The 26,714-nt window shown below is 43.9% G+C and overlaps 1 protein-coding gene across 2 annotated transcripts in view; it reads left to right on the top strand.

Annotated features, from left to right (window-relative positions):
- Positions 1 to 1,381: 1,381 nt before the first annotated feature.
- Positions 1,382 to 26,714, top strand: part of col5a3a (collagen, type V, alpha 3a) — a 77,217-nt gene continuing 51,884 nt past the window's right edge. For both annotated transcript variants that reach the window (XM_031834173.1, XM_031834172.1), the window contains exons 1-4: positions 1,382 to 1,617; positions 17,940 to 18,107; positions 19,591 to 19,804; positions 20,292 to 20,454. In XM_031834173.1, the coding sequence (XP_031690033.1) occupies positions 1,533 to 1,617; positions 17,940 to 18,107; positions 19,591 to 19,804; positions 20,292 to 20,454 (630 nt within the window). In that variant the 5' untranslated portion in view covers positions 1,382 to 1,532. The remainder of the gene's footprint in view (positions 1,618 to 17,939; positions 18,108 to 19,590; positions 19,805 to 20,291; positions 20,455 to 26,714) is intronic.

The raw sequence follows: 26,714 nt of genomic DNA, 5'->3' as shown, positions 1-26,714 counted from the left end.
CCCATGGCCCCCAGCCGTAGCACAGTCAGGCTGCTGCTTGAAGGAGCGTTGGAGAGATGACATTGCAACAATGCGGGAATGAGATTAGAGTGATGGCTGATGAGAGACATGACCTCCCCTGTTCTACAGTCTACCTGGGATCGTACTCCTTGAACTGGCCAGGGGTGTCGAGCTGTGACTCACTCCCACTCTTTGATTTATTGCTGTGAAGTTCAAAGCTTGGATGGATGCGTCCTCTGGCTGTGTTGTGTGAGCCAAGGCTCTAACCTGCTAACAGAAAGACATTTATGGCTATACATTGCCTTTGGAAAGTATTCAGACAACTTGACTTTTTCCACATTTTGTTACGTTACAGCCTTATTCTAAAATTGATTAAATCAACAACAAAAAATCTCAGCAATCTACAAACAATACCCCATAATGACAAAACGAAAACAGGTTTTTAGAATTTTTTGCAAATGTATTAAAAATAATAAACAGAATTACTTTATTTACATAAGTATTCATACCCTTTGCTATGAGACTCAAAATTGAGCTCATGTGCATCCTGTTTCCATTAAGCATCCTTGAGATGTTTCTGCAACTTTGTTGGGGTTCACCTGTGGTAAATTCAATTGATTGGACATGATTGGGAAAGACACACACCTGTCTATATAAGGTCCCACAGTTGACAGTGCATGTCAAAGCAAAAACCAACCCATGAGGTGGAAGGAATTGTCTGTAGAGCTCCGAGACACGGTTGTATCGAGGCACAGATCTGGGGAAGGGTATCGCAAATTCGATACCCAATTACTCAGGGGTCTTCAAACTTTTCTTGTTCAGGGACTTCCGCCCAGGCAAACTGGCGACCCAAGGACCCTTATCATGCAAAAAATTATAATTTATCAGGTGAATGATAATAACAAAGAGATAGCAAGGAGAAATTGACATATAAAATGAATAGGTAGATAGAAGCTATTTAGCTGGTTAAAGAAAGGTTAGCCATTTGTTGGCAAAAATGAATGACCAAGTCAAGAAAGTTTATCAGCAGCCAGTGGTACTTGCCGTAACTGGTACTTGCGGGTGCTTTTAAAAAATAAAATAAATGTTTATTTGACCACTTCTAGAAAATATATCTACTGTATATTTCCGTGGACCACCTGCAGTAACTCTGCGGACCCCTAGGGGGCCACGGGCCCCAGGTTGAATACCCTGCAGTAACAGACAGAAAGTTTGTAACATCTTGCAGCATGACAAGTAACACAGAGCAGTAGTGGTGAAATGAAGTCCTATGGGTGGGGTGGGGTGTGGGTGGGGTGGGGTGTGGGGGGGGGGGGGAGGGTTGGGGAGAAATTGAATGAGTGACAGAGAGTGAAGAGAGGAGAGGATACTCAAAAAAAACTAAGCAAGCGAAACTGCAGAGCGAATGTGCACTGTTCGAGCGCCGCACTGGTTTCTTTCCCTCCACTACGCATGGATGCGGAGCTCCTTTCTCATCTAGTTTTGTATCATCCAGTTCTGTGGCGGAGGAAAGGGGGTCTCTGCTCTGAAAGATGGACCGTTTAAAGAGGACGGCGGCGTGCAGGAGAATACCGCTATTTCTTATAATAATGTTCCACGCAACTACGGCACAAGCTGGTAAAGTATATGTTGGAATACACCTGCTAATAAATAAAGGGATCATTTCATTGTATGGATTGACAAGGATAGTGGACCCTTTTATTCATTTTCTTTGTTGATAATAGGCTACAAAAGTTCATGTTCGATTGTCTTGCTACCCCATTTCTTTATACAAAGTTGTGGACACTTCAACAGAAACCAAACAAAACTTTATAAGGTGTGCGTTTGGCCGCAACTTCGCCCTCGGTAATATTTTGTGAGCCGCATAATAATGTAATTGTAAAAGGCTCCGTCTGATCTCATTGAATATTTGGCGATGCTGGATTGAATTTGTCCCCTGGGTTGCGCTGGCTCGGGATTAATCTCGAAAGCAGTATTTAATGCTTTGTTAAACCACTAAAAATGACAACCAAATGTAACTCTTCCCCTCGCTGTATTTTGGCATTTGAAAGTAATTTTTTATGTAAAAACAAAAAATGTATAAACCAAGAAGTCTAAGTTTTATAAATCAAGCATGATTCATAATGTATAGCCTATTCTGTGCATCACTGCGCATTGGCGGTGTGTGTGATGGATGGTTACCTCAGTTTGTCAAAATTCTCTCATTGCAAGTTAATCAGAATAATTTAGCATCGTTTGGTTTTGCATATTAATGTGTCCTCGAAACCATGTCCATTATTGTATGCTTCACCCATTAGGATGTTGGGCCCAGTTTTCTCTGTGAGTGAGGCAGGAAGCGATTACCCCTGGAACACTCTGATGTCATGTTTGAGTTTGCTCGTGACCAGTGTCGGTTTACTGTGAAACGGTTTAATGTTGGTTTGAGAAGGAGGTGAATGGCAGAACACTGACCGACCTGAGTAGATTAAAATTCTTGTCATGGAGCTGTTTAAAAGGTGCTCGAATAGGCTTCACGAAAATGAGTTTAGAATGACTATTCATTCATAAAAAAAAACTGTTTTAGAGCCATTTGCTAAACATTTATTCATTTATAACACATTTTGTTTTCCTTATCACAGTGTTGTTCTTTTGTGGTTGGTATGGTAAAATGCATTTCAGTTTCCCTATGAACCTTTATGTATACCTTGATTCTGTTGATATTCTAGATCCAGCTCATTAAAATAACACATTTTAATAGGATTAGATACTATGGGATTTGACCAGCTGCAAAATTAGTGTATGCACACCCTGATTGGAAGGAGCTGCTTTCTGTTGCTTTTAGTTCTGGAGCCATTACAACATGCCTCCATGTTCTACCTACATAAACAAAGATATGGTGAGGCCTGTCTATGTTTGTGGGTTGGTCACAAGCTTATGGGCATGCTCAGCTGCCGCTGCTGGTATGAAGCCATTGCACAGTGCCTTCGGAAAGTATTCAGACCCCTTGACTTTCTCCACATTTTGTTACATAACAGTCTTATTCTAAATTGGATTAAATAAATAAAAATCCTCAACAATCTACACACAATACCCCATAATGACAAACTGAAAACAGGTTTTTTGAAATATTTGCTCATTTATTTAAAAAACAGAAATACCTTATTTACACGTTATTCAGACCCTTTGCTATGAGACTCGAAATTGAGCTCAGGTGCATCCTGTTTCCATTGATCATCCTTAAGATGTTTCTGCAACTTGATTGGAGTCCACCTGTGGTAAATTCAATTGATTGGACATGATTTGGAAAGGCACACACCTGTGTATACAAGGTCCCACAGTTGACAGTGCATGTCAGAGCAAAAACCAAGCCATGAGGTCAAAGGAATTGTCCGTAGAGCTCTGAGATCTGGGGAAGGGTACCAAAACATTTTTGCAGCTTTGAAGGTCCCCAAGAGCACAGTGGCCTCCATAATTCGTAAATGGAAGAAGTTTGGAACAACCAATAGTCTTCCTAAAGCTGGCCGCCCGGCCAAACTGAGCAATCAGGGGAGAAGGGCCTTGGTCAGAGAGGTAACCAAGGACCTGATGGTCACTCTGACAGAGCTCTAGAGTTCCTCTGTGGAGATGGGAGAACCTTCCAGAAGGACAACCATCTCTTCAGCACTCCACAAATCAGGCCACTCCTCAGTAAAAGGCACATGACAGCCCACTTGGAGCTTGCCAAAGTTATCTAAAGACTCTCAGACCATGAGAAACAAGATTCTCTGGTCTGATGAAACCAAGATTGAACTATTTGGCCTCAATGCCAAGCATTACATCTGGAGGAAACATGGTGGTGGCAGCATCATGCTGTGGGGATGTTTTTCCGCGGCTGGGACTGTGAGACTAGTCAAGATCGAGGCAAAGATGAACGGAGCAAAGTACAGAAAGATTCTTGATGAAAACCTTCTCCAGAGCGCTCAGGACCTCAGAATGGGAAGAAGGTTCAGCTTTCAACAGGACAATGACCCTAATCACACAGCCAAGACAACACAGGAGTGGCTTCGGGACAAGTCTCTGAATGTCCTTGAGTGGCCCAGCCAGAGCCCGGATTTAAACCTGATCGAACATCTCTGGAGAGACCTGATTATAGCTGTGCATCAAAGCTCCCCATCCAACCTTACAGACCTTGAGAGGATCTGCTGAGAAGAATGGGAGAAACTCCCCAAATACAGGTGTGCCAAGCTTGTAGTGTCATACCCAAGAAGACTTGAGGCTGTAATCGCTGCTAAAGGTGCTTCAACAAAGTACTGAGTAAAGGGTCTGAATACTTATGTAAATTTTATATTTCAGTTGTAAATTTTTTAATACATTTGCCAACATTTCTGAAAACGTGTTTTTGCTTCGTCATTATGAGGTATTGTGTGTAGATTGATGAGGGAAAAAAAACTATTTAATCCATTTTAGAATAAGGCAGTAACGTAACAAAATGTGGAAAAAAGTCAAGGGGTCTGAATACTTTCCGAGGGCAATGTATAATACCACAAATAAAACTTCAGATGACAGTTTGAACTGAGAGTCTGACCTCAACTAGACGTCTGCCACACGTGGGCTATTAGGCCTGCTATGAGCAGCAATAAAGCTACGCCCTCTGGTAGTGTTTTGAGTGTCTTAGACCAGCAGCGTTTGACTGTGTCCTTGCAGGTGCTCCATTATAGAGGCTAGACTTTACTGCCAAATGCTTACTTATTTGAGACTCGACGTTGTTCGTGTTGGTGGGGTTGGGTTGTCTGTAATGAGGGGTGATATTGTGAGTCAGAGAATAATATGATGGCTTGCATGTGTTGGAACTGTGGGGAATTGTATGGTGTTCCTCTGCTGATATGACAGTACAGGATAAGTGATGGTGTTTGATAATGTGTGGACTGGGCCAGTATGAGTGGGAGAATGCTTTCACATGTGCTCCGTGTGTGCACTGCATGTGCCCGGGAGAGCATCAAGACTGTTCTTTGTAGTCATGTTTGACGACAGGAAGAGAGACATTCTTGCACACGTCCACAGTTTGTGACTCCTCTGTTCCTCAGCCCCTTCACATTTTTTCCATCTCTCCTTTCTTTTCTTTTCTTTTTCTTTTGCTGTTAAAATATACGGGAAAGAGGGGGTTTGTTTTGATTTCATGTGCTGCATCTCCTCCTCATCTACATTCTCCTCCCTTCCTGTGTCCCCTCCCTGTCCCCCCCCCCCCCCCCTGCCTCCCCCACCTTCTCCGTGCCGCCAGTATGACAGAGGGGAATTCACGCGTGCAGTCCTCACTCTGAATCCCATTTGATCCTGCCGCCTTGCTGATCCTGCACCAGACTCCCAGAGGAGAGGACAAGTCATGTTCCTCTTTAATCACGCTACAAATGAGCCTGGGAAAATAGAAACCAATGAAAAAAGAGGACCGTTTTTAGAAAGAAACTAAAAAGAGGAGAGGAAAGTTTGATGCCTGTTAGTGCTATCAGCATCCGCTGTCACAGGAATCGTGTTCCTAATGGAAAGATGAAAAGATGCTGACGTGCTTGTTAATATCTCCACCTGAAACAAAGACATGTCTCCCCTGGTCTGTTGGTGTGGATCTTGTTTGCCATTTTGCCTTTTTTCTACAAAACTGTTAGGAATAGGAATCCCCTGACATCCAATATGTGTAAATAATATCAAACATCTCCGTCACAAATCTATACTAAGCAATAAACATCTGGCTCCCAGAAACAGAACAAAAAGAACACTCCTCCCACAGCTACGGGTCTCTATGTTTCAGAGCTGTAGGCGGCTCATGCCTCTCTTAGAAGAATGGTGATTGAGGCCCTCTCTGCACAAAGAGAACCATATGCAACAGTCAGTCCCCTCTCTCTGTGGCGTCCTCCAGCCTGTCATACAGGCCTTTATTCCAGGTTGAGCCTTATCAGAGCCATACATCATATCTTAACCTCCTAGGGAATCTTGACAGTTAGTTAGCTATCTGACCAAAACCATCTGGAGTCTTATCTTAACAATATACAAGTCAAATTATACGGATGGCCTGGCTGTTTTTACCTGGATACAGCGTCCTCTTCATACGGCCCAGTCAGTGTCCATTAGAGTAAGCACTGACACCAGGTAGTAAACTTTAACAGGGTATAATGCAACGTGAACCACAGTAAATCAGCTTTACAATAGCAAGAAATGCATCAAGTTATCATCAACAACTGAGTGGAGTGAACAAAGAGAAACTGCCTGTACAACCAGTGGAGGCTGCTGATTGGAGGACGGCTCATAATAAAGGTTGGAACGGAGTCAATGGAATGGCATCAAACACATTGAAACCATGTGTTTGATGTATTTGGTACTATTCTACCAACTCCGCTCCAGCCATTACCACGAGCCCATCGTCCCCAATTAAGTTGCCACCAACCTCCTAAGCTGTTCAAGTACAAATGTGCAATGCATGTAGCATGTTTGTGAAGGGTGGGAGTGGCATGTTTTGGTTGCGGGAGCTCTGGTATTGCACACCATGATAACTCAATGTTAGGATGTTTGAGAGAAAGATTGATTGTAAGAACTGACTGGAATTTGTTGTATTTGTGCATGTGTGGTGTGTGTGTGTGTGTGTGTGTGTGTGTGTGTGCGTGCGTGCGTGCAAGTGTTTCTGTGTGTGTGTGTGTGTGTGTGTGTCCGTGTGTGTGTGGTGTGTATGTGTGTGTGTGTGTGTCTCGCTATGTGTGTGTGGTGTGTGTATAGTGGACAGAGAGAGTGTGAGCCCCGGGGCAGGTGTTTCCTCTATGGGGCCAGCAGCAGTAGGCCAGTCTGGCCCTCATCTCATGCAGTGAGTAAATATCAGCAGAACAAACTGTGGAGCTAGAAGAATGTCAGGGTGACGTGCGAGGAAGGGAGATGTGGAACCAAACTCAAATCTGTCCAGACAACACACACTCTCCACTCACACACTCCTCCACGCACATACTGACCATTAGCCTTGCCACTGAGATTAGCTTCTGACCCACATTCACTACTCACAGAGTAATCACTGTTACAAATATCCAAAGAGGTGGCAATGTAGTGAGAAAACCGACCTGAATGAGGCTGTTATTATGAGTGAGCTTGTACTCTACAGAACAGTATGGACTGATAGCATATCAGTGAAAAAACCCACATGCTCAGATCCGTCAGGCTCACACATGTTCTGCCCGTGTTCCTGAGCTGTTGGAGCGTGGAGGAGTGTGTGTATTGTGTGTGTGTGTTGGAGCATGTAGGAGAGAGGAGAGCTAGGGTTCAGCAGCATAGCAGCAGCAGGCGGAGGATTCCACATCGGTCTCCCACACAACCAACGGTTTGAATGGCTCCCAAGCTCCCCAGTGCTAACTCAAAGCAGACCCAGTGCTAGCCCCTGTCCCACAGCCCAATCAACATGAAGAATTCTTCCAACACAACACATTCCTCTGTCTCTCCATGTAAACCTTTTAACAAGCCCCGTCCTCTTGATAGTGGACATATTGGATTCTCCGTTCCTCCGTTCCTCTAGCCTACCTCTCCTTCTCTGTTTGAAAGTGAGTGAAGAGTGGGTTTCCCAGACAGGCCGATGATAGACAGACAAACGGACAGACAAGGACGGCGCAGTAGATTGAGTAGTCGACACAGACTGAGAGACAGAAAACAAACCACAATATTTAATGACCTGATTTTATAGCGTGGGTTGTGTGCTATTATGTTTTTGGACTATGAGTGTGAGTGGGACTATGAGTGTGAGTAGGCCTATGAGTGTGAGTAGGCCTGTGAGTATGAGTAGGCCTATGAGTGTGAGTAGGCCTATGAGTGTGAGTAGGCCTATGAGTGTGAGTAGGACTATGAGTGTGAGTAGGCCTGTGTGTGTGAGTAGGAATATGTGTGTGAGTAGGCATGTGTGTGTGAGTAGGACTGTGTGTGTGAGTAGGCATATGAGTGTGAGTAGGCCTGTGTGTGTGAGTAGGCATTTGTGTGTGAGTAGGACTATATGTGTGAGTAGGCCTGTGTGTGTGAGTAGGCCTGTGTGTGTGAGTGGGCCTATGTGTGTGAGTCGGACTATGAGTGTGAGTAGGCCTGTGTGTGTGAGTAGGACTATGAGTGTGAGTAGGCCTGTGTGTGTGAGTAGGCCTGTGTGTGTGAGTAGGACTATGAGTGTGAGTAGGCCTGTGAGTATGAGTAGGCCTATGAGTGTGAGTAGGCCTGTGTGTGTGAGTAGGCCTATGTGTGTGAGTAGACCTATGAGTGTGAGTAGGACTATGAGTGTGAGTAGGCCTATGTGTGTTAGTAGGACTATGAGTGTGAGTAGACCTGTGTGTGTGAGTAGGCCTGTGTGTGTGAGTAGTCCTATGAGTGCTTATTCACTATACTATAACTATATAGTTATACTATAACTATATATATAACTATATATAACTACACTATACTATAACTATATTTAGAATGTGGTTTAATGTTGATGAATGTGGACATGAGTGTGTGTGGTGGTGTGGGAGGATGTTTCTGGCGTGCCCCTGTTCTTTTGTTCCCACTCCCCTTGCTTCTCCTCGACTCAGAACCTCTGCTGTCCACACCATAGTGACCCATGACCTATAGAGGTCAGAGTTCAGTCTTAGGGTCATTTGATTTAATTCAATCCCCTCTTGGAGGTTCTGAGTGATGCTGTCTGTGCTGTTCTAGACATTTTCTCCTGACCCTCGTTTCTTCACTTTTACTGCCCATTAATCTGTTCTCACTTATTACCAATCACCAACTGTTACGGAGAAACATCGCTGAGGACTTTTAATGCAACATGACATGTTAAAAGGATGAAACAAAGGATTATGTAGGATTATGTAGGATTATGAAGGCCTGTGTCCATATACAAAGGCTTGACTTCCATATTCCATATTTAAATGTCCGGTAACACCTGGGTAATATGCAGATAAAGGAAGAGCGATCTGCATATACCTCAAAACATCACTCAGAATACCAAATCAAATCTGGATTTAAATGTGTTTTCTGTCAAATAGTTGGTGCAATTGAATAAGTGGAAAAGACCCTGGCCTGTCCATCTGGCACTCCAGGCAGGCACAATCAAACTCTCAAAGTAGTTGAAAGAAAACAAACAAACTCTAATACATATCCCAAAATATCCCACATTACACCCAATGCAACTGGAACGGTTTCCTCAGCACAGGGTGTGATGCTCTGGGAAATATTCTCATCCAAGTTTGTTTCTGCACTGTAAAAAAAATATGTTGAGTTTGCATTTGAAGTTGATTCAACATACAATTGTATGGCAACCAGCTGCAACAAGATTGTGAGTTTGCTCGACATGAGCTGAACCAACACACATTCTGAAGTTGAATTGTAGGTTCACACAACTTAGAATTTGAAGTTACTGTAAGTGAACATACAACTCAACTTGAGAATTTATTCTACCTTATTTGCATATTTCCCAGTGTGCCTTACCTTTCGGTTGAATTGTAATTACCACCAATGACTGTATTTGTTCGCGATCGAGACATGGTTGTTGTATTCAATAGCTTTCAGTCCTGAAGCCTTCACCAAGTGTCTGAGTGAATATGTTATTTTTAAGAATGAAGCTCTAGATTATATACACTACATGACCACGACATGGAATGAGATGCTCGTCAAACATTTCATTCCAAAATCCTGGGCATTTAATATGGAGTTGGTCCCCGCTTTGCTGCTATAACAGCCTCCACTCTTCTGGGAAAGAATTCCACTAGATGTTGGAACATTGCTGCGGGGACTTGCTTCCAAGAGCATTAGCGCCGGTGTTGAGCGAGCGATTAGGCCTGGCTCGCAGTCGGCATTCCAATTCATCCCGAAGGTGTTCGATGGGGTTGAGGTCAGGGCCATGTGCAGGCCAGTCAAGTTCTTCCACACCGATCTAGAAAAACCTTTTCTCTATGTACCTTGCTTTGTGCACGGGGGCATTGTCATGCTGAAACAGGACAGAGCCTTCCCCAAACGGTTGCCACAAAGTTGGAAGCACAGAATCGTCTAGAATGTCATTGTATGCTGTAGCGTTAAGATTTCCCTTCACTGGAACTAAGGGGCCTAGCCCAAACCATGAAAACAGTCCCAGACCATTATTCCTCCTCCACCAAACTTAACAATTGGCACTATGCATTCGGGCAGGTAGTGTTCTCCTGGCATCCGCCAGATTTGTCCGTCGGACTGCCAGATGGTAAAGCTTGACTCATCACTCAAGAGAATGCTTTTCCACTGCTCCAGAGTCCAATGGCGGTGAGCTTTATACTACTCCAGCCGATGCTTGGCATTGTGCATGGTGATCTTAGGCTTGTGTGCGGCTGCTCGGCCATGGAAACACATTTCATAAATCTCCCGACAAACAGTTATTGTGCTGATGTTGCTTCCAGAGGTAGTAAGTGTTGCAAGGGATGACAGACAATTTTTTTACACGCTACGCACTTCACCTCTCGGCGGTCCTGTTTTGTGAGCTTGTGTGACCTACTACTTCACGGCTGTGACATTGTTGCTCCTAGACGTTTCCACTTCACAATAACAGCACTTACAGTTGACCGGAGCAGCTCTAGCAGGGCAGACATTTGATGAACTGACTTGTTGGAAAGGTGGCATCCTATGATGGTGCCACGTTGAAAGTCATTGAGCTCTTCAGTAAGGCCATTCTACTGCCAATGTCTATGGAGATTGCATGGGCGTGTGCTCGATTTTATACACTTGTCAGCAACAGGTGTGGCTGAAATAGCCAAATCCACTAATTTGAAGGTGTGTCCACATACCTTTGCATATATAGTGTATATCATAAGGCCTTTCTTTGAGGGCCTTGTTACACCCAGGGGTGAAAGTAAGCTGGTACGGGGTCTGGTACGGCGTACCAGATAAATAAATATTGGGGGCACGCCGTACCGGTAGGACGTGAACCTATCACAATAATTAACACAGAATGCCAAGAAAATATAGACCATTACACCATTATTTAACATTACCGCATGTCAGCCACATGAAAAATTTGAGAATTGACTTGAATCCCGGGGGTACAAGCTCCAAATTGTTTTGTGGAGGAGATGGGTGACCTTTACCGCGATGCGCGTGGACAGCGGTGGATGCAATTCAGGCTACAAGTTTAGGCCTAATGACAATCTCAGAATGTCATTACAATACACATTTAGGTGTTTTGTAACAGATGTCTCAGTAGCGATAAGTGCAATAAGTCCAATGTCCAATTACTAACAGATTAGATTTGTTTAGAAAAATGTATGTTATTTATGTTTGTGTAGCATAAGATGAATCAACAAATCAATGTACATGCAAAAACAGGTATTGAAACAAACAATTCTGAAAATCAACCTACAAATGTGATAATAATGGTTGTGGTTTGGAACAAACATGTATAAGTAATTTTACTCAAAAAGCTGGTTTAAGTTCAGCTCACTTCGAGCAGAATTTGTTGAGTAAACAAAGTTGTCCACATAAGCTCAAATCCTTGACCTTTTGAAGTCCACTCAACACACAGAATAACGCTGATAATACAATTGGTTAAATGGGCTTTTAAACAGTACGGCCCTGATGCTCAGATGGAGAAATCCCTCGTTCACAGGCCTGATTGTGTTTGAACAATGTCAGTAATTGTTGCCTTTTTTTCAAGGAGTGGAAGTGGTGTGTGACTCATATCAGAGGGAAAGGACTGTCTTCAGAGAAGAGGTTGAATAGAGACCACTCTGATTACATGTATGTTCATGCATGATGCATGGTAGAGGTTGTGGTGCTCAGTTGTATGCAGAGAAAGAGAGAGATTTAGTGGCACACTATGAAGCTGCTGAGAGTGTCTTCAGAAGAGCCGTCGAGGACAGAGAACAAATGATGCCAATGTGTGATAGATATGTGGAGATAGTGGCCAATCTTCCTGCCTGCAGGACGTATGTGAAGGGTGTTCAGTACATGTAGCATCACGCTATCACACTATTGTTGTGTAACATTAGCAGTGGACAGAGGGACCTCTGTGAGCGAGGCTGTGTTAAGTGGGGCCTACCGAGGCCTGTTCCGTCTGTCAGCCAGGGCCGAGGAGAGGAGGACTAGAGAGGACAGTACTGACTGCCGTAGGGGAGACATGTTGTCCTCAGACACACACTGGCTGAGTGATTCATGGTCTTTGAGAGGAGGGGAACAGCAGGGAGGACCAGAAGAGGAGACATACAGACGGGAGGAAGAAGACCCAAATGTCACACGTGGGATGTGTGCTGTACACTCATTGCCATGCTCGCTAGATGAATGCTGGAATTTGGTGAGAGAAATATGTATGGAAAATATGTACAGTATGGGTGAACTCTGACCTTATGTGGACCTGGAAAACATCTTGTTCTAACAAAGCACTCCTTTATCTCTATTTGTGCATGTCCACAACCACACATACAGTAGAATTCACATCATTCCAGTGTAATGTAGGCAGATGTGGTATGTATATCACTGACTCAGTCCAAGCTAGGGAGATCAAACACACTCTACATACACGTAATGACTCCAACAGGTAAAGTGAGATAAGGATTATTAGGAGGTCTAATGAGATTCAGACAGGTGATGCTGGCGGAGGAAGCATCGCTGCAGGGTAGACAGGTAGATTTGAATAGAGATGTTTTGGAATATATGACAGACAGAGCCAGTCCTGAGGAGTCAATCACTGTTGATGTTGGGGCGACTCCAGACCTCACATGGCCTCCTGCCAACTGCTCTGCTCGCCCAGGGATGCTTTACGACGCCAGGCCAGGGGAGAGGAGACGAGGAGAAGGAACATTCCCGAGGCCGGTGTAAATGCCCCCATGGTGAAAATGTTCCTGCTGTACTGTGGGGACAATGGGGGCTCTGGGACAGTAGGGTAGGAGGCAGGGAGGGGTAGGGTAGTGGGGGTGAGAGGTTAGCACTCAGCCGTCCATCTGTGTCACTGCTGTGTTTGATTAGCCTCTGTCTGTTTGTGGTCGTTGGGATGAAATATCCCTTTTATCCCCTCACTGATGAATTCTTTCCTTCTTGTTCCCAGAATGCTAGAGATTATCTGGTCTCTGTCAGATATCGGATTCCATCTCTTGCATTTGTATTGATTGCTGTCCAAAATAGTTGAATGTTTTATATTCATTTGAATATTTCTTGAGTCTTCTTTGGCTGTAGTTTGGCCGGTGTAGGCCATCATTGTAAATAAGAATTTGTTCTTAACTATATATAATATAGTATTGTTCTTTGTGAAACAAAGTTCTGTAGAGTATCTTTGCGTGTGTGTGTGTGTGTGTGTGTGTCTGGCATGTCATTGTGAAGATTGTTTCTTTCAGAAGAGGACTTTCTCCTGCTTTTCTCATTGTTTTCCCAAGTGGCGTTGCACATTTGGACTACTGTCTGAGGTCAAAGGTCAGATAGAAGGCTCTCTGTACTTTAGTCATGTGGATGTTATGTTTGGTTATGTATGCTGTGTTATGTTATATATTAGTTATACTTTACATAATATTTATATGCCAAACAACTCAATGCGCAGGGACTGCATGTAACAATTTCCAGTGAAAAAGACCCAAAAATATCTGCTCCAAATGAAGATTCAAAGATGTTTGCAGAAAGAATGGGATGTCAACTATGACATGGCACCTTGAGTTTGAAAACATCTATTTTGGTTATTGAACTACAGTAGGTGAAGTGGATTGAAACCCGGTAACGGAATTATGGTAACGGAATTACGGTAAGGAATTACATCATGGGTCTCTGATCTATACTACACAGAAATACAGAATCATGAATACGAATGTCATTCTCCTTACATTCTCCTGGACATCACAGCACAGAGTACAGTAGAGTAGAGTAGAGTAGAGTTCAGTACAGTGCAGTGCAGTAGAGTACAGTAGAGTAGAGTAGAGTTCAGTACAGTACAGTAGGGTACAGTAGAGTATAGTTCAGTACAGTAGCGTACAGTACAATATACTGTACTCTACTGTACTATACTCTACTTTTCTTTACTGTACTGTATTGTATTGTATTGTACTGTACTCTACGGTGCTCTACTCACTGTACTGCACTGTACTGTAATGTACTGTACTGTGCTATCTTAATGATATGTGGGTTTTTGGTAATGGAATTACAAGACAAAAGGCCATATTTCTTAAACGTAGAGAATACAAAACAATTTCTCCAAAACGAAATATTGATATTAGTTGGCAGTGGTCTTTAGGTCAACATTTTTAATACATTTTAAGACTTTTCCCCTAGATGTTTCTGAAGAAATGTTTTCCATCTGTTTGACAAGAAATCAACGTCTTTACTTATGCCTCCTTTTTAGGATGAAAATGATTTAAAAAATGCATCTATGCCTCCATTTCCCAATAATATAGAATATTAGCTTTCATTTGACACCCAATTTGATATGCTCCTATGAACTTCATGTTGGTGCTCATGGGTCCTTTTACATGGAATTCTCTGCTGCCTGTGACTGGAACGAATTGCAAAAATCGCTGAAGTTGGAGACTTTTATCTCCCTCACCAACTTCAAACATCTGCTATCTGAGCAGCTAACTGATCGCTGCAGCTGTACATAGTCTATCGGTAAATAGCCCACCCAATTTACCTACCTCATCCCCATACTGTTCATATTTACTTTTCTGCTCTTTTGCACACCAGTATCTCTACCTGTACATGACCATCTGATCATTTATCACTCCAGTGTTAATCTGCAAAATTGTAATTATTCGCCTACCTCTTCGTGCCTTTTGCACCCAATGTATATAGACTCTCTTTTTTTCTACTGTGTTATTGACTTGTTAATTGTTTACTCCATGTGTAACTCTGTGTTGTCTGTTCACACTGCTATGCTTTATCTTGGCCAGGTCGCAGTTGCAAATGAGAACTTGTTCTCAACTAGCCTACCTGGTTAAATAAAGGTGAAAAAAAATAACGGAAATGCTCAGTTTGGACAAGAGTCTTGAGGATTGGATAGTTTGGACAAGAGAGCCCATGTGATTGAATAATTTGAACTAGAGAGCCTTGAGGATCGGATAGTTTGGACAAGAGAGCCCATGTGATTGAAGAATTTGAACTAGAGAGCCTTGAGGATTGGATAGTTTGGACAAGAGAGCCCAGGGGATTGAAGAATTTGAACTAGAGAGCCTTTGGGATTGGATAGTTTGGACAAGAGAGCCCATGAGATTGAAGAATTTGGACTAAAGAGCCTTTGGGATTGGATAGTTTGGACAAGACTGAATGATTGAGTTATTGTTGTTTTGAGTCCAGTTGTCAGGTGTTTTGAGTCTGTCTGTAACACAGCACTCCAAAGGCCTGTCATAATTAGACCCATGCTGCTGCAGATTAAAATCCTGTTCTGGCTGTTCCAAACATCGTTGCCTTATGACCTGTCTGTGTGTGTGTGTGTGTGTGTGTGTGTGTGTGTGTGTGTGTGTGTGTGTGTGTGTGTGTGTGTGTGTGTGTGTGCACACGTCATGTGTGTGCGCCGTATGTATGTGACCGGCTTGACCTGATAAATTATTCACTGACATTTACTTCTTGGTTCACGGCAGGGCAATTAGGCAGGATTAGAAAATACATCATAAATGTCTGTGTGGGGGCGAGGGCAGGCGAGGACTGTGGGAATGAGCATCAGCTTGAATAAGGCTGTAACGCTGTCACTGTGTGCGTACGCTCAGACAGTTGTGTTTGTTAGGAGCAAGCAGCAACTCCTGTAATTAAATCATTTATAGGGATTGTTTATGACTCTCATATCAAAGTAGAATTTAAGCTGCTTTGTCTTACGGACCTTTAAATCAGTACCTGATGTTTTCCATTGTGTTTCAGACACAGTCTGGATTTAATTCACAGCTTAACCTATTTACAGTGCAGCCTGTTACCATTCTATGGGTGCTCTGTGGGTGAGATCTGAGCTGCTGTGAATAAAAGGTCTCTGCTATGCAAATAAATAATGCCACAAAAGCTAACAGGGTGTTTTTCTGCAAGCAGCGATTGCGCACTGGTTAAACTCTCACCACATGTTTAATTAACAGCGAGAAGAAAAGTAGAAAGTGTAGCATGGAGAGAGAGAGAGAGCTACGGGGGGCAACTTCAATTTAGGATCCTCATTTTAAATGGCTGGAATGCTCAATTCTGCCTTGGCAGCCTCCCCATAAGCTGTGTGTGTCTGTGTTCGGGCTGGAAATGGCCAGGGACCTCACAAGACGATATTATCACAATACTTAGGTATCGATACAATGTATTGCGATTTTCACAACTATGTATGTATTGCGATTCAATACTGTGATTTTATTGCGATTCGATGGTCCAAACATATTGCTCTGTATATGTCTGCTGCAGAGAGACAAGCGACTGACTGCATGAGAAAAACAGTTTTGATCAGTTAGGGAAATAAAAGTGCTGAAAACATGTTGGCTCACTGTTTAAAAAGAACAAGCTATAGGATGAAAAATACTGGAGTTTTGGCACAGGTACAGCCAGATGACAAGCGCTAGCTAACGCTTCCTAGCAAAACCAAAATAAATGACTAATTGATACTTGGAGTCAAAGTATCGATATAATATCATTCTTTATAATATTGCAATGTGTAACTCTATCCATTTCCCCCAATCAGTAGTCTGTCTATGTGTGATGTCCTTAAACAGTTTCCCATAGAGCAGCTGGTGGGAGCCTTATTGCACACAGCTCAGTTCAGACTCATCCTTGTGACTACACATTATACACAGAAAATATCATAATGGTCAAACACAACTAACCAGCCAACTGTAAATAAACTACAGGCATGTTTTACTTATCACCGAAGGGGTGAACACACAGCAGTGTGAACTAGTACATACTCCTACATCTTTTATTCCCATGTTACTTCTGAAAGAGTTATCTTTGTGTTTATTCCTGATAAACACATTGTAACTGGAGAAATGTGTATTGCACATGCCAGTGAAACGTTGTGAATGGGAGAGATGGTGAGAGAGGTGTCTTGCTGTGGGATGCTGGCTCTAGGCAGGTGTCAGCTGTCAGGTGTGTTCCAGTGTGTAGTGTACAGCAGGATTATACAGTAGGCGGAGTCATGGCTGGATCCCATAATGATAGCCCCGGAACAGAAGGCCACCTGCAGGACTGCTGCTTTCAGCATTGCGTGGGCCTGTCTCTGTCTCCTCTAATCACCCCCCACCACACACACACACACACACACACACACACACACACACACACACACACACACACACACTCGCACACACCCGCACACATACACACACATACACACCCGCACGCACACACACACACACACCCGCACACACACACACCCGCACGCACACACACACACACACGCACACACTCGCACACACACACTCGCACACACACACACCCGCACACATACACACACATACACACCCGCACGCACACACACACACCCGCACACACACACACACACACATACACACCCGCACACACACACACACGCACACACACACGCACGCACACACACACACACACACACACACACACACACACACACACACACACACACACACACACACACACACACACACACACACACACACACACACACACACACACACACACACACAGACACACACACACACAGACTGACAGACACAAACACACACAGGTTCCCACCAGCTCCTCCGAACTGGCAGTTCTCTCTGCTGTAAAGAACACAGCCTACCACCACTGTGTAGCCAGAAAGCCAAATATCATATCGGTGACTGTACTGGTTGAAAACAACATGCTTACAGCTGCTGTGAGAAACCTAAGGTCCAAAATGATGATGATTTAGTTTTTCCCTCAAATGTCTGAGTATCATAAGCGGAACTGAAACTTGGACACATAGCTTATAAAAATATGTTCTCTTGGCTATAGTTTCAGTACAAGGTACTGTACAACACATTATATTTCTCATATGAAGTACATGTTATTGTATCACTGTGTACTGATGTGTCTCCTTCTCTCGTGTGCAGCTGATCCCATCGATGTGCTGCGGGTACTGGAGCTGTCGGACCACATGGAGGGGGTGTCCATGGAGGCTGGCCTCTGCACCAGCAGGAAGGACATGGAGGAGACAGACATGGCCTATAGGATAGACAAGAAGATACAGCTCAGTGCACCCACCAAACAGCTCTTCCCAGGTAACAACAATCTGTAGAGATGTAGTTCACATCCAATGTGTCTGGGTCATGGTGTATGTGTGGTAATTGCAGTGAATCCTAAGCTTCACTGTAACACACCGGACCTGACTTTGTTCTCCCTCTTCTCCATGGGTGTAGGTCTTAGGGTGTAGTAGCACAGGCCATTATTATTATTCATTGAAGTTCAGATGTGTGATATTGTTATTTTGGGAGGGGCAGTGGGTCTTGCCAGTGTGGGAGTCCCCAAAGTGGTGTGTTGCTACCTACTGTGTTCTCCACTGTATGACTAACTGTATGACTGACTATATGACTGAATGTATGACTGACTGTATGACTGACTGTACGACTAACTGTATGACTGACTGTATGACTGACTGTATGACTGTATGACTGAATGTATGACTGACTATATGACTGTATGACTGTACCGCTGGCTGTATGACTGACTGTATGACTGACTGTATGACTGACTGTATGACTGAATGTATGACTGACTGTATGACTGACTGCATGACTAACTGTATGACTGACTGTATGGCTGACTGTATGGCTGTATGACTGACTGTATGACTGGCTGTATGACTGTATGACTGTACTGCTGGCTGTATGACTGACTGTATGACTGACTGTATGACTAACTGTATGACTGACTGTATGACTAACTGTAAGATTAAATGTGCGACTGACTGTATGACTGTATGACTGACTGTATGACTGTATGACTGTATGACTGTATTGCTGACTGTATGACTGTATTGCTGACTGTATGACTAACTGTATGACTGACTGTATGACTGACTATATGACTGGCTGTATGACTGTATGACTCTATGACTGTATCACTGACTGTATGACTGGCTGTATGACTGTATGACTGTATCACTGACTGTATGACTGACTGTATGACTGTATGACTGTATGACTGTATGACTAACTGTATGACTAACTGTATGACTGACTGTATTGCTGACTGTATGACTGACGTGTGACTGTATGACTGACTGTATGACTGACTGTATGACTGTATGGCTGACTGTATGACTAACTGTATGACTAACTGTGTGACTGTCTGTATGACTGACTGTATGACTGACTGTATTACTGACTGTATGACTGTATGACTGTATGACTGTAGGACTGACCCTATGACTGACTGTGTGACTGACTGTATGGCTGTATGACTGACTGTATGACTGACTGTATGGCTGACTATATGGCTGTATGACTGACTGTATGACTGACTATATGGCTGACTGTATGGCTGTATGACTAACTGTATGACTCACTGTATGACTCACTGTATGACTGACTCTATGACTGTATGACTGACTTGAATATTATTTCATTGGATATAGAAATTGCATTATGTATTTTTACATAAAAAACAGTGTCGGGTGCAACATTATTTTAACATATCAGAGAACAACAGAGTAGAAAAGGTCAACCATATCATCCACAGCAATTGTTCCCCCTTTCCCCCCAGACTCGTTGTTCCCTGTGGACTTCTCCCTGATGACAACAGTGAGGGCAAAGAAGGACACCCAGTTCTTCCTGCTGTCTGTGTATGATGAGCAGGGTGTACAGCAGCTGGGGCTAGAGGTGGGCCGCTCGCCTGTCTTCCTGTATGAAGACCACCAGGGACAGCCCTCCCCGGAGCTCTACCCCATCTTCAAGAAGATCAACTTGGCTGATGGAAAGTGGGTACTACCCCTGGCCTGATGTCCTTGGCTCTTGACTGGGACTTCTTCTCAAAAACCAAACTCTGTAGCCCCTGATTTATGATTGACACATATTGACATGATTGGGTGAGATTCACCTGCATCGTGTCGTTTGATTGGCCATTGGGTATCACCGAAACTTGACCCAAAATATGCAGTTTCCTCAGTATGTGATCTCACTTGAAAGTGTGCTTGACCCTAAGTGACCTGGAGCCATAGAGGACACACATAGATCACGTTAGTACCATAGAGTTCTTGGCTCACAATACAAGGTCAATGGCTTGACTTGACCCTGTAAAATACTACAATGTGATTCCATGCATTTGACCTTAGAAAACCCTTCCTCAGAATACTGCATACAGGTGGTGCCTCCTTCTAACTGAACCCAAGTGACCTACATTCAACCTGACACTACATCTGCATAATAAAGATGTACAAACCCATCTCCAACTCTCTGTCTCTCCAGGTGGCACAGAATAGCCTACAGTGTGGAGGGCAAGTCAGTCACCCTGTACCTGGACTGTGAGAAGGTGCAGACTCTGGAGTTACTGAGAGGGGACAATCCTCTGGTCAGCACGGAGGGGGTGATCGTGTTTGGAACACGACTACTGGACGAGGAGGTGTTTGAGGTAGGACACCAGGGCGAGGGAGTCAGGGTTGGGTGTGAATGAAGTAGTGTCATGGACTGTATGTAGGATTTGGTATGTATGTACTGTAGTTTCATCAGTAGCAGAACACAAACTGGTTCATTCTGGTATTGGATCTGAGAAACATCAGTATTATTTGTTGGAACTTGTCTTAACTGGATTCTTGGCATAATGTAATATTCACTCACTCATCTTTGCTCACTCCTCGGAGCATAGCGCCTCGACAAATGGATCTCCACGCTGTCTTATTCTAGGCCAGGTCCCAGGCTGATGTGGTGTTGAGTCCCAGGTCGCGTATATCGTTGTCCAACTGGTTGGATGAACTGGTTCTCGGTTTTCCTCTTGGGCCTGGCCAGTTGGGGGAGGATTCCTTCAGTATAAGGGCAGGCTCCAGAGGTGGGATTGATCTGGCCAGGTGACCGAACAGTCGGAGTCAGGAGGCTCTGACCAGGGAGGAGACGGGGATGGTCCATCTTTTGACGTATTGTGGAGTTCTGGATGTTTTACTTAAAAAAAAAATATTTAACCTTTATTTAACCAGGTAGGCCAGTTGAGAACAAGTTCTCATTTACAACCGCGATCTGGCCAAGATAAAGCAAGGAAGTGCGACAAAAAAAACAACACAGAGTTACACATGGGATAAACAAACGTACAGTCAATAACACAATAGAAAAATCTATATACAGTGTGTGCAAACAAAGTAAGATTAGGGAGGTAAGGCAATAAATAGGCCATAGTGGTGAAATAATTACAACTTAACATTAATAAAAGATGAAAGATATAATAAAAGATGAAAAGATGAAAGATGTACAGATGTACAGATGATGATGTGCAAGTAGAGATACTGGGGTGCAAATGAGCAAAAAAAGAACAATGTGGGGATGAGGTAGTTGGGTGGGCTATTTACAGATTGGCTGTGTACAGGTGCAGGGATCGGTAAGCTGCTGAGACAGCTGATGCTTAAAGTTAGAGAGGGAGATATAAGACTCCAGCTTCAGTGATTTTTGCAATTCGTTCCAGTCATAGGCAGCAGAGAACTGGAAGGTAAGGCAGCCAAAGTAGGTGATTGGCTTTGGGGGTGACCAGTGAAAAATACCTGCTGGAGCCCGTGCTACGGGTGGGTGTTGCTATGGTGAAAGGCTGGGCTTTACCTAGCGAAGACTTGTAGATGACCTAGAGCCAGTGGGTTTGGCGACGAATATGTAGCGAGGGCCAGCCAACGAGAGCATACAGGTCGCAGTGGTGGGTAGTATATTGGGCTTTGGTAACAAAACGGATGGCACTGTGAAAGACTACATCCAATTTACTGAGTAGGCTATTTTGCCGAAGTCAAGGATCGGTAGGATAGTCCTTTTTTCGAGGGTATATTTGGCAGGATAAGTGAAGAAGGCTTTGTTGCGAAGTAGGAAGCTGATTCTAGATTTAATTTTGGATTGGAGATGCTTAATGTGAGTCTGGAAGGAGAATTTACAGTCTAACCAGACACCTAGGTATTTGTAGTTGACCATATATTCTAAGTCAGAACCGTCCAGAGTAGTGATGCTAGTCGGGAGGGTGAGTGCGGGCAACGATCGGTTGAAGAGCATGCATTTAGTTTTACTTGCATTTAAGAGCAGTTGGAGGCCACGGAAAGAAGTGTGGATGTGGTCACGCCATGTGATGCCCAGTATGCGGCAGAGGCACTCAGAGTCAAAGGCGTCCAGGTGACGTGTGAGGTCCAGGGTGAGGGTCAATGACGTGTGAGGTCCAGGGTGAAGGTCCATGACGCGCGAGATCCAGGATGAGGGTCCTCACGCCGTGGGGAGGTGTAGTCTTCCCCAGTGATAGTCCACCTTAGAGTCAGCCTTGGCTTCATCAGCAATGGTGTCATACCACTTCTGTTTGTCCCTTATTCTTATCTCGTAGGTCAAGACGGTCCAGGGTCAAGTCATCCTGGTTCATCCGAGTAGAATATCATTTTTGTTGAGGTTTCGCGGCAGTAGCTCTCCGGTAGCTTGTCTGGATGTGGTATCAAATATTGGGATCATCTACACTGAGTGTACAAAACATTAGGAACACCTGCTCTTTCCATGACATAGACTGACCAGGTGAATCCAAGTGGAAGCTATGATATCTTATTGATGTCACTTGTTAAATTCACTTCAATCAGTGTAGATGAAGGGGAGGAGACAGGTTATGTGTATGTGTGCCATTCAGAGGGGGAGTAGGCAAGACGAAATATTTAAGCACGCTTTCGAACTCGGGATGAGGTAGTAGGTGCCAGGCGCACCGGTGTCAGTGTGTCAAGAACTGCAATGCTGCTGAGTTTTTCACTCTCAACAGTTTCCTGTGTGTATCAAGAATGGTCAGTCATCCAATGGACATCCGGCCAACTTGAAACAACTGTGGGAAACAATGTTGTCAACATGGGCAACCCTGTGGAACGCTTTCGACACCTTGTAGAGTCCATGGCCCGACGAATTGAGGCTGTTCTGAGGGCAAAAGGGGGTGCAACTCAATATTAGGAAGGTGTTCCTTATGTTTTATACACTCAGCGTATATGAGCCTGGTTGTCTAGGCAACCTAGACAATACCGCGAGGAGGTTAGCACTCTGACTTAAACCCTAATGCAATATACCTACTATAAATTCTATTTGTAGCCCTGAATAAATTATTTTATTGAGGCGTGAATGAGATCCTTTAAAGCCACAACGGACAAGATTAAAATAACCATTATTTCCATGTGAGCTTAATTCATCAAATATGCCTGTTAGACCAGTGGAGATACTCACTCGCGTCATATATTAGCTGGATATTCTGACACGAACCCGCAGGGGATCCCGATCCCATTAACCTTGTTTTAACTTGGATGACTTTCTCTTCTCATAACCTCATTTCTGTCCCGGCCCATACAAATGAAAGAGATGGCACATTCCATCACATACTTCACTAATTGTGTTCAGTTTTGAACATGCAGGCTGGAGCAGTATGTATTGTTGCTGTAAGCTTTAATGGGGTGTGAATGGGAGGGGCGGAGAACGGTTGAGAGTGGAGCAGCAGGTAGGGGAGGACTAGGTTGTTTGCGGAAGAGAGTGGGCAGGGGGGGGGGGGGGGGGGGGTTCAGGTACTGTTCAGACATGCTCTGATCTGGCCACATCTTTTCTACAGTGATCAAATACCTGGAAATGACCCTCAACATTTATATTTGTATGAGTGAGTTTAGATGTTTTGGAGAGTGTGTGGTGTTAGAGGTGTTGACATTTGAACAGACAGCTTTATATTTTGACGTTTCAGAGTGTGCGTGAGTGTGAACATGTGTCAATGAATGTGTGAGTGTTGTTCATGCCTGCTGATTGGGAGGATTGATCTTGTGGGAAGAGTGTTTATCCCTACGGCGACACTCGTCAGGGCTGCTGTCCTCATCATTATCCCTGAGTAGCTGTGGAGGGCAAAGGTCACATATTTAATGATGGCTTGGGTTGTTTGAGCTTGGTGAAAGTGTTTGGGGAAATGACAATGTCATTATGGATCCTTAAAATTGGAATGGACACTGAACAGTGAGTTATGATGTGTAGTTAAATATGTGAATAACATAATGTGTGTTTCTGTGTGTGTGTGTGTGTGTGTGTCTGGATGTGTGTGCCGTACATATGTGCTTTCAAATCAAACAATAAAAAGATAAATGAATTCCAAGTAAAGCTCATATTCTTTTATTTTCATTTCCCTAACCCTGTTCTATAAGTCATTCCCAATGTCTCTCCCAGGATAGTGTGCAGGCCTAGTCCATTGTAATTCCAATGCCGCTCCGCTCTTAATTCAGTAGCCTCCAGCATAAAGAGAGCCGAGTAGTGTGGCAGTCCAATCTCTGCTCATGTCCGCAGACCCTGAGACACAGAGGGGGAGAGTAGGAGGGGGTCACAGAGCACACACCCTCCCATCTCTCAGGCCCCTCAGGGTACCATCCCAACCCAGATTTTGCCTACTTGAGACATTGCAAAAGTACAGATGAAGGGATATTATCTGGCCCTAATGGGTTAATGTACACAAACTTCAGTCTTCTTCAGTCTTCCACCCTCTCAGAACCAGGTGTCCCCTGATGTTCTCACGTAGACAATAACTATACAATCTCCCTCTAGCCACGCCCCCACACAATAACCTCCCCTCCTGCTGATGGCTTAACTTTACCTCAACTGCTTCTCCTACTCCATAAGTAATACCTAATGGCCTCCCATGCCATTAGGTTCATCCTCCCTCTCTTACTTTAACAGACACCCCTCTGTCTCCCAAATATAACAGTCTTCTTTCTGCAATTAAGCAATGCTTCCCCTGAACATTCCTTGCATAAAACAACTGTAAAGATCCATTTTCACCCCAACCCCATCTTTCCAAACATCCCATTTATCATTCGTCAGGCTTTTTAAAAAAAGCGTCCCTTTGACATCCTTATGACTAATACCCGTCAATTATCACCATACTCTTTAGCATTCTCTCTGCTCTGCTCTTTCTGAATAGCCTAAGTGAGTGAGATGCCAGATCATGTGTCCCATGTTGAATGGCTGTGGGTCAGGGCTGTGTTGACCTGGATGAGGCTGGTACTGGGGGACAGATTAGAGGTTGGCCTTGTTCGCAGGCCCGTTCTGTTCCCAGGACCCAGGAGGGATCCAGGGGGCCAGTGTTCCGGCCCAGTTCCCCCAGCGTGGGAGAACATAGTGTGGGAGCTTGGGGACGGTGGTCAGCCCCTAATGCCTCTATTGCTTCCAGATTGCCTTCAAATGACTGTTGGTGTTGTTTACACACGTGCAGAGCCACGGACACAAGAATGTGCACGTACATACTGTACACACACACACACACACACACACACACACGCACGTACACATACTAAAACAATAATTTAACTGTCCGCAAGTCTGAATGTATTATGTGGGCGGTTTGTGTGTTTTTTTGCCTCGTCTCACAGTCAGATATGATCCAGCCCAGTGTTTATGTGTGAACAACATCTGACCGTGTCTGTCTGTCTGTATTAGTCATTGTATTATTGCTGTGAGTAATCAGGCCCCCTTAGAAAACATTCAGAGTTTTGGTGTTGGTTTGGCTAGATGTTGGGTTGTTATCAAGCATGTCTTACAGGGCAGTTTTGATATTGATAGAGGAATCTCATGGATAGCTGGAGAGATTGGAAAGGCTGCATTAGTTAGTCAAGGTCTGTCTGTTGTAGATGCATTTCTTCCTTTCTAAGGATTGTATTCAGATGTTTTGACATCTGTTGCCCTGCAGGCTAGTAAGAAGCTAAGTCTTTCTTCTGGTTTACTGTAGTGAGGTGAGGTGTAGTCGTATTCAGTGCAGTGTGTGTTGTTGTTGATGTTGTTGTTGTTGTTAGGGATTCAAGCAGCGAAGCTGTTAATGCCCTATTGTATTTCTTCTGGTTCGTTATTATTATACCGTATTCTTCCCCCAAGAAAAATTACATGCAAATTCCTCTGAGATGGTAAGTCTAGGAGGACGCAACTTGGCATGATGGTAACGGCCCGTGGGTCACACCCTCTCTTGCAATCCCATGCCAATTGGCCACATTGTGGCACTATAACAAGCGATTGAAAATGCTAAATCATGCTACTCAACAGTTGTGATGGAGAGTCATGAAATTTGGTGCATAGGTCCCACTACTCACAAGGAACAAATTTGCCTCATGGACCTATAAGGTCCGCCATGATGCCTTTTCCCACATTTAGAATGATGTGAAAACACTTGAAACACTACTCCTCTGGCACTGAATGACTGATCTGCACAAAAATGTATATATGGCATCTATGGAACAAGCTCTCTCAATGCACTATTTTTCAGTCTAGTATGTCAAACAACATGGCAACTGCTGACCAATGAACATTCACATGGACCTGATCTGGCACATAAATAGATATAAATCCAACATAGATATTCATATTGTAATACAACTTGGTACATAGGTTACAAATACGGTTTATACAAGCACATTTAGATCAACCGCATGGTGGTGCTATTTTTATTTTAGTTAACTAGGCAAGTCAGTTAAGAACAAATTCTTATTTTCAATGACAGCCTAGGAACAGTGGTTTAACTGCCTGTTCAGGGGCAGAATGACAGATTTGTACCTTGTCAGCTCAGGGGTTTGAACTTGCAACCTTCCGGTTACTAGTCCAACGCTCTAACCACTAGGCCACCCTGCCGCAACGGGCACATATTTATATTTCTTGATCTGTTCGACTCAGAGTGGTGAAATTTGG

The sequence above is a fragment of the Oncorhynchus kisutch genome, linkage group LG10 (genome assembly GCF_002021735.2).
Source record: "Oncorhynchus kisutch isolate 150728-3 linkage group LG10, Okis_V2, whole genome shotgun sequence".
In the NCBI taxonomy this organism is placed as follows: domain Eukaryota; kingdom Metazoa; phylum Chordata; class Actinopteri; order Salmoniformes; family Salmonidae; genus Oncorhynchus; species Oncorhynchus kisutch.
This window is presented reverse-complemented; position numbering and strand designations above follow the sequence as displayed.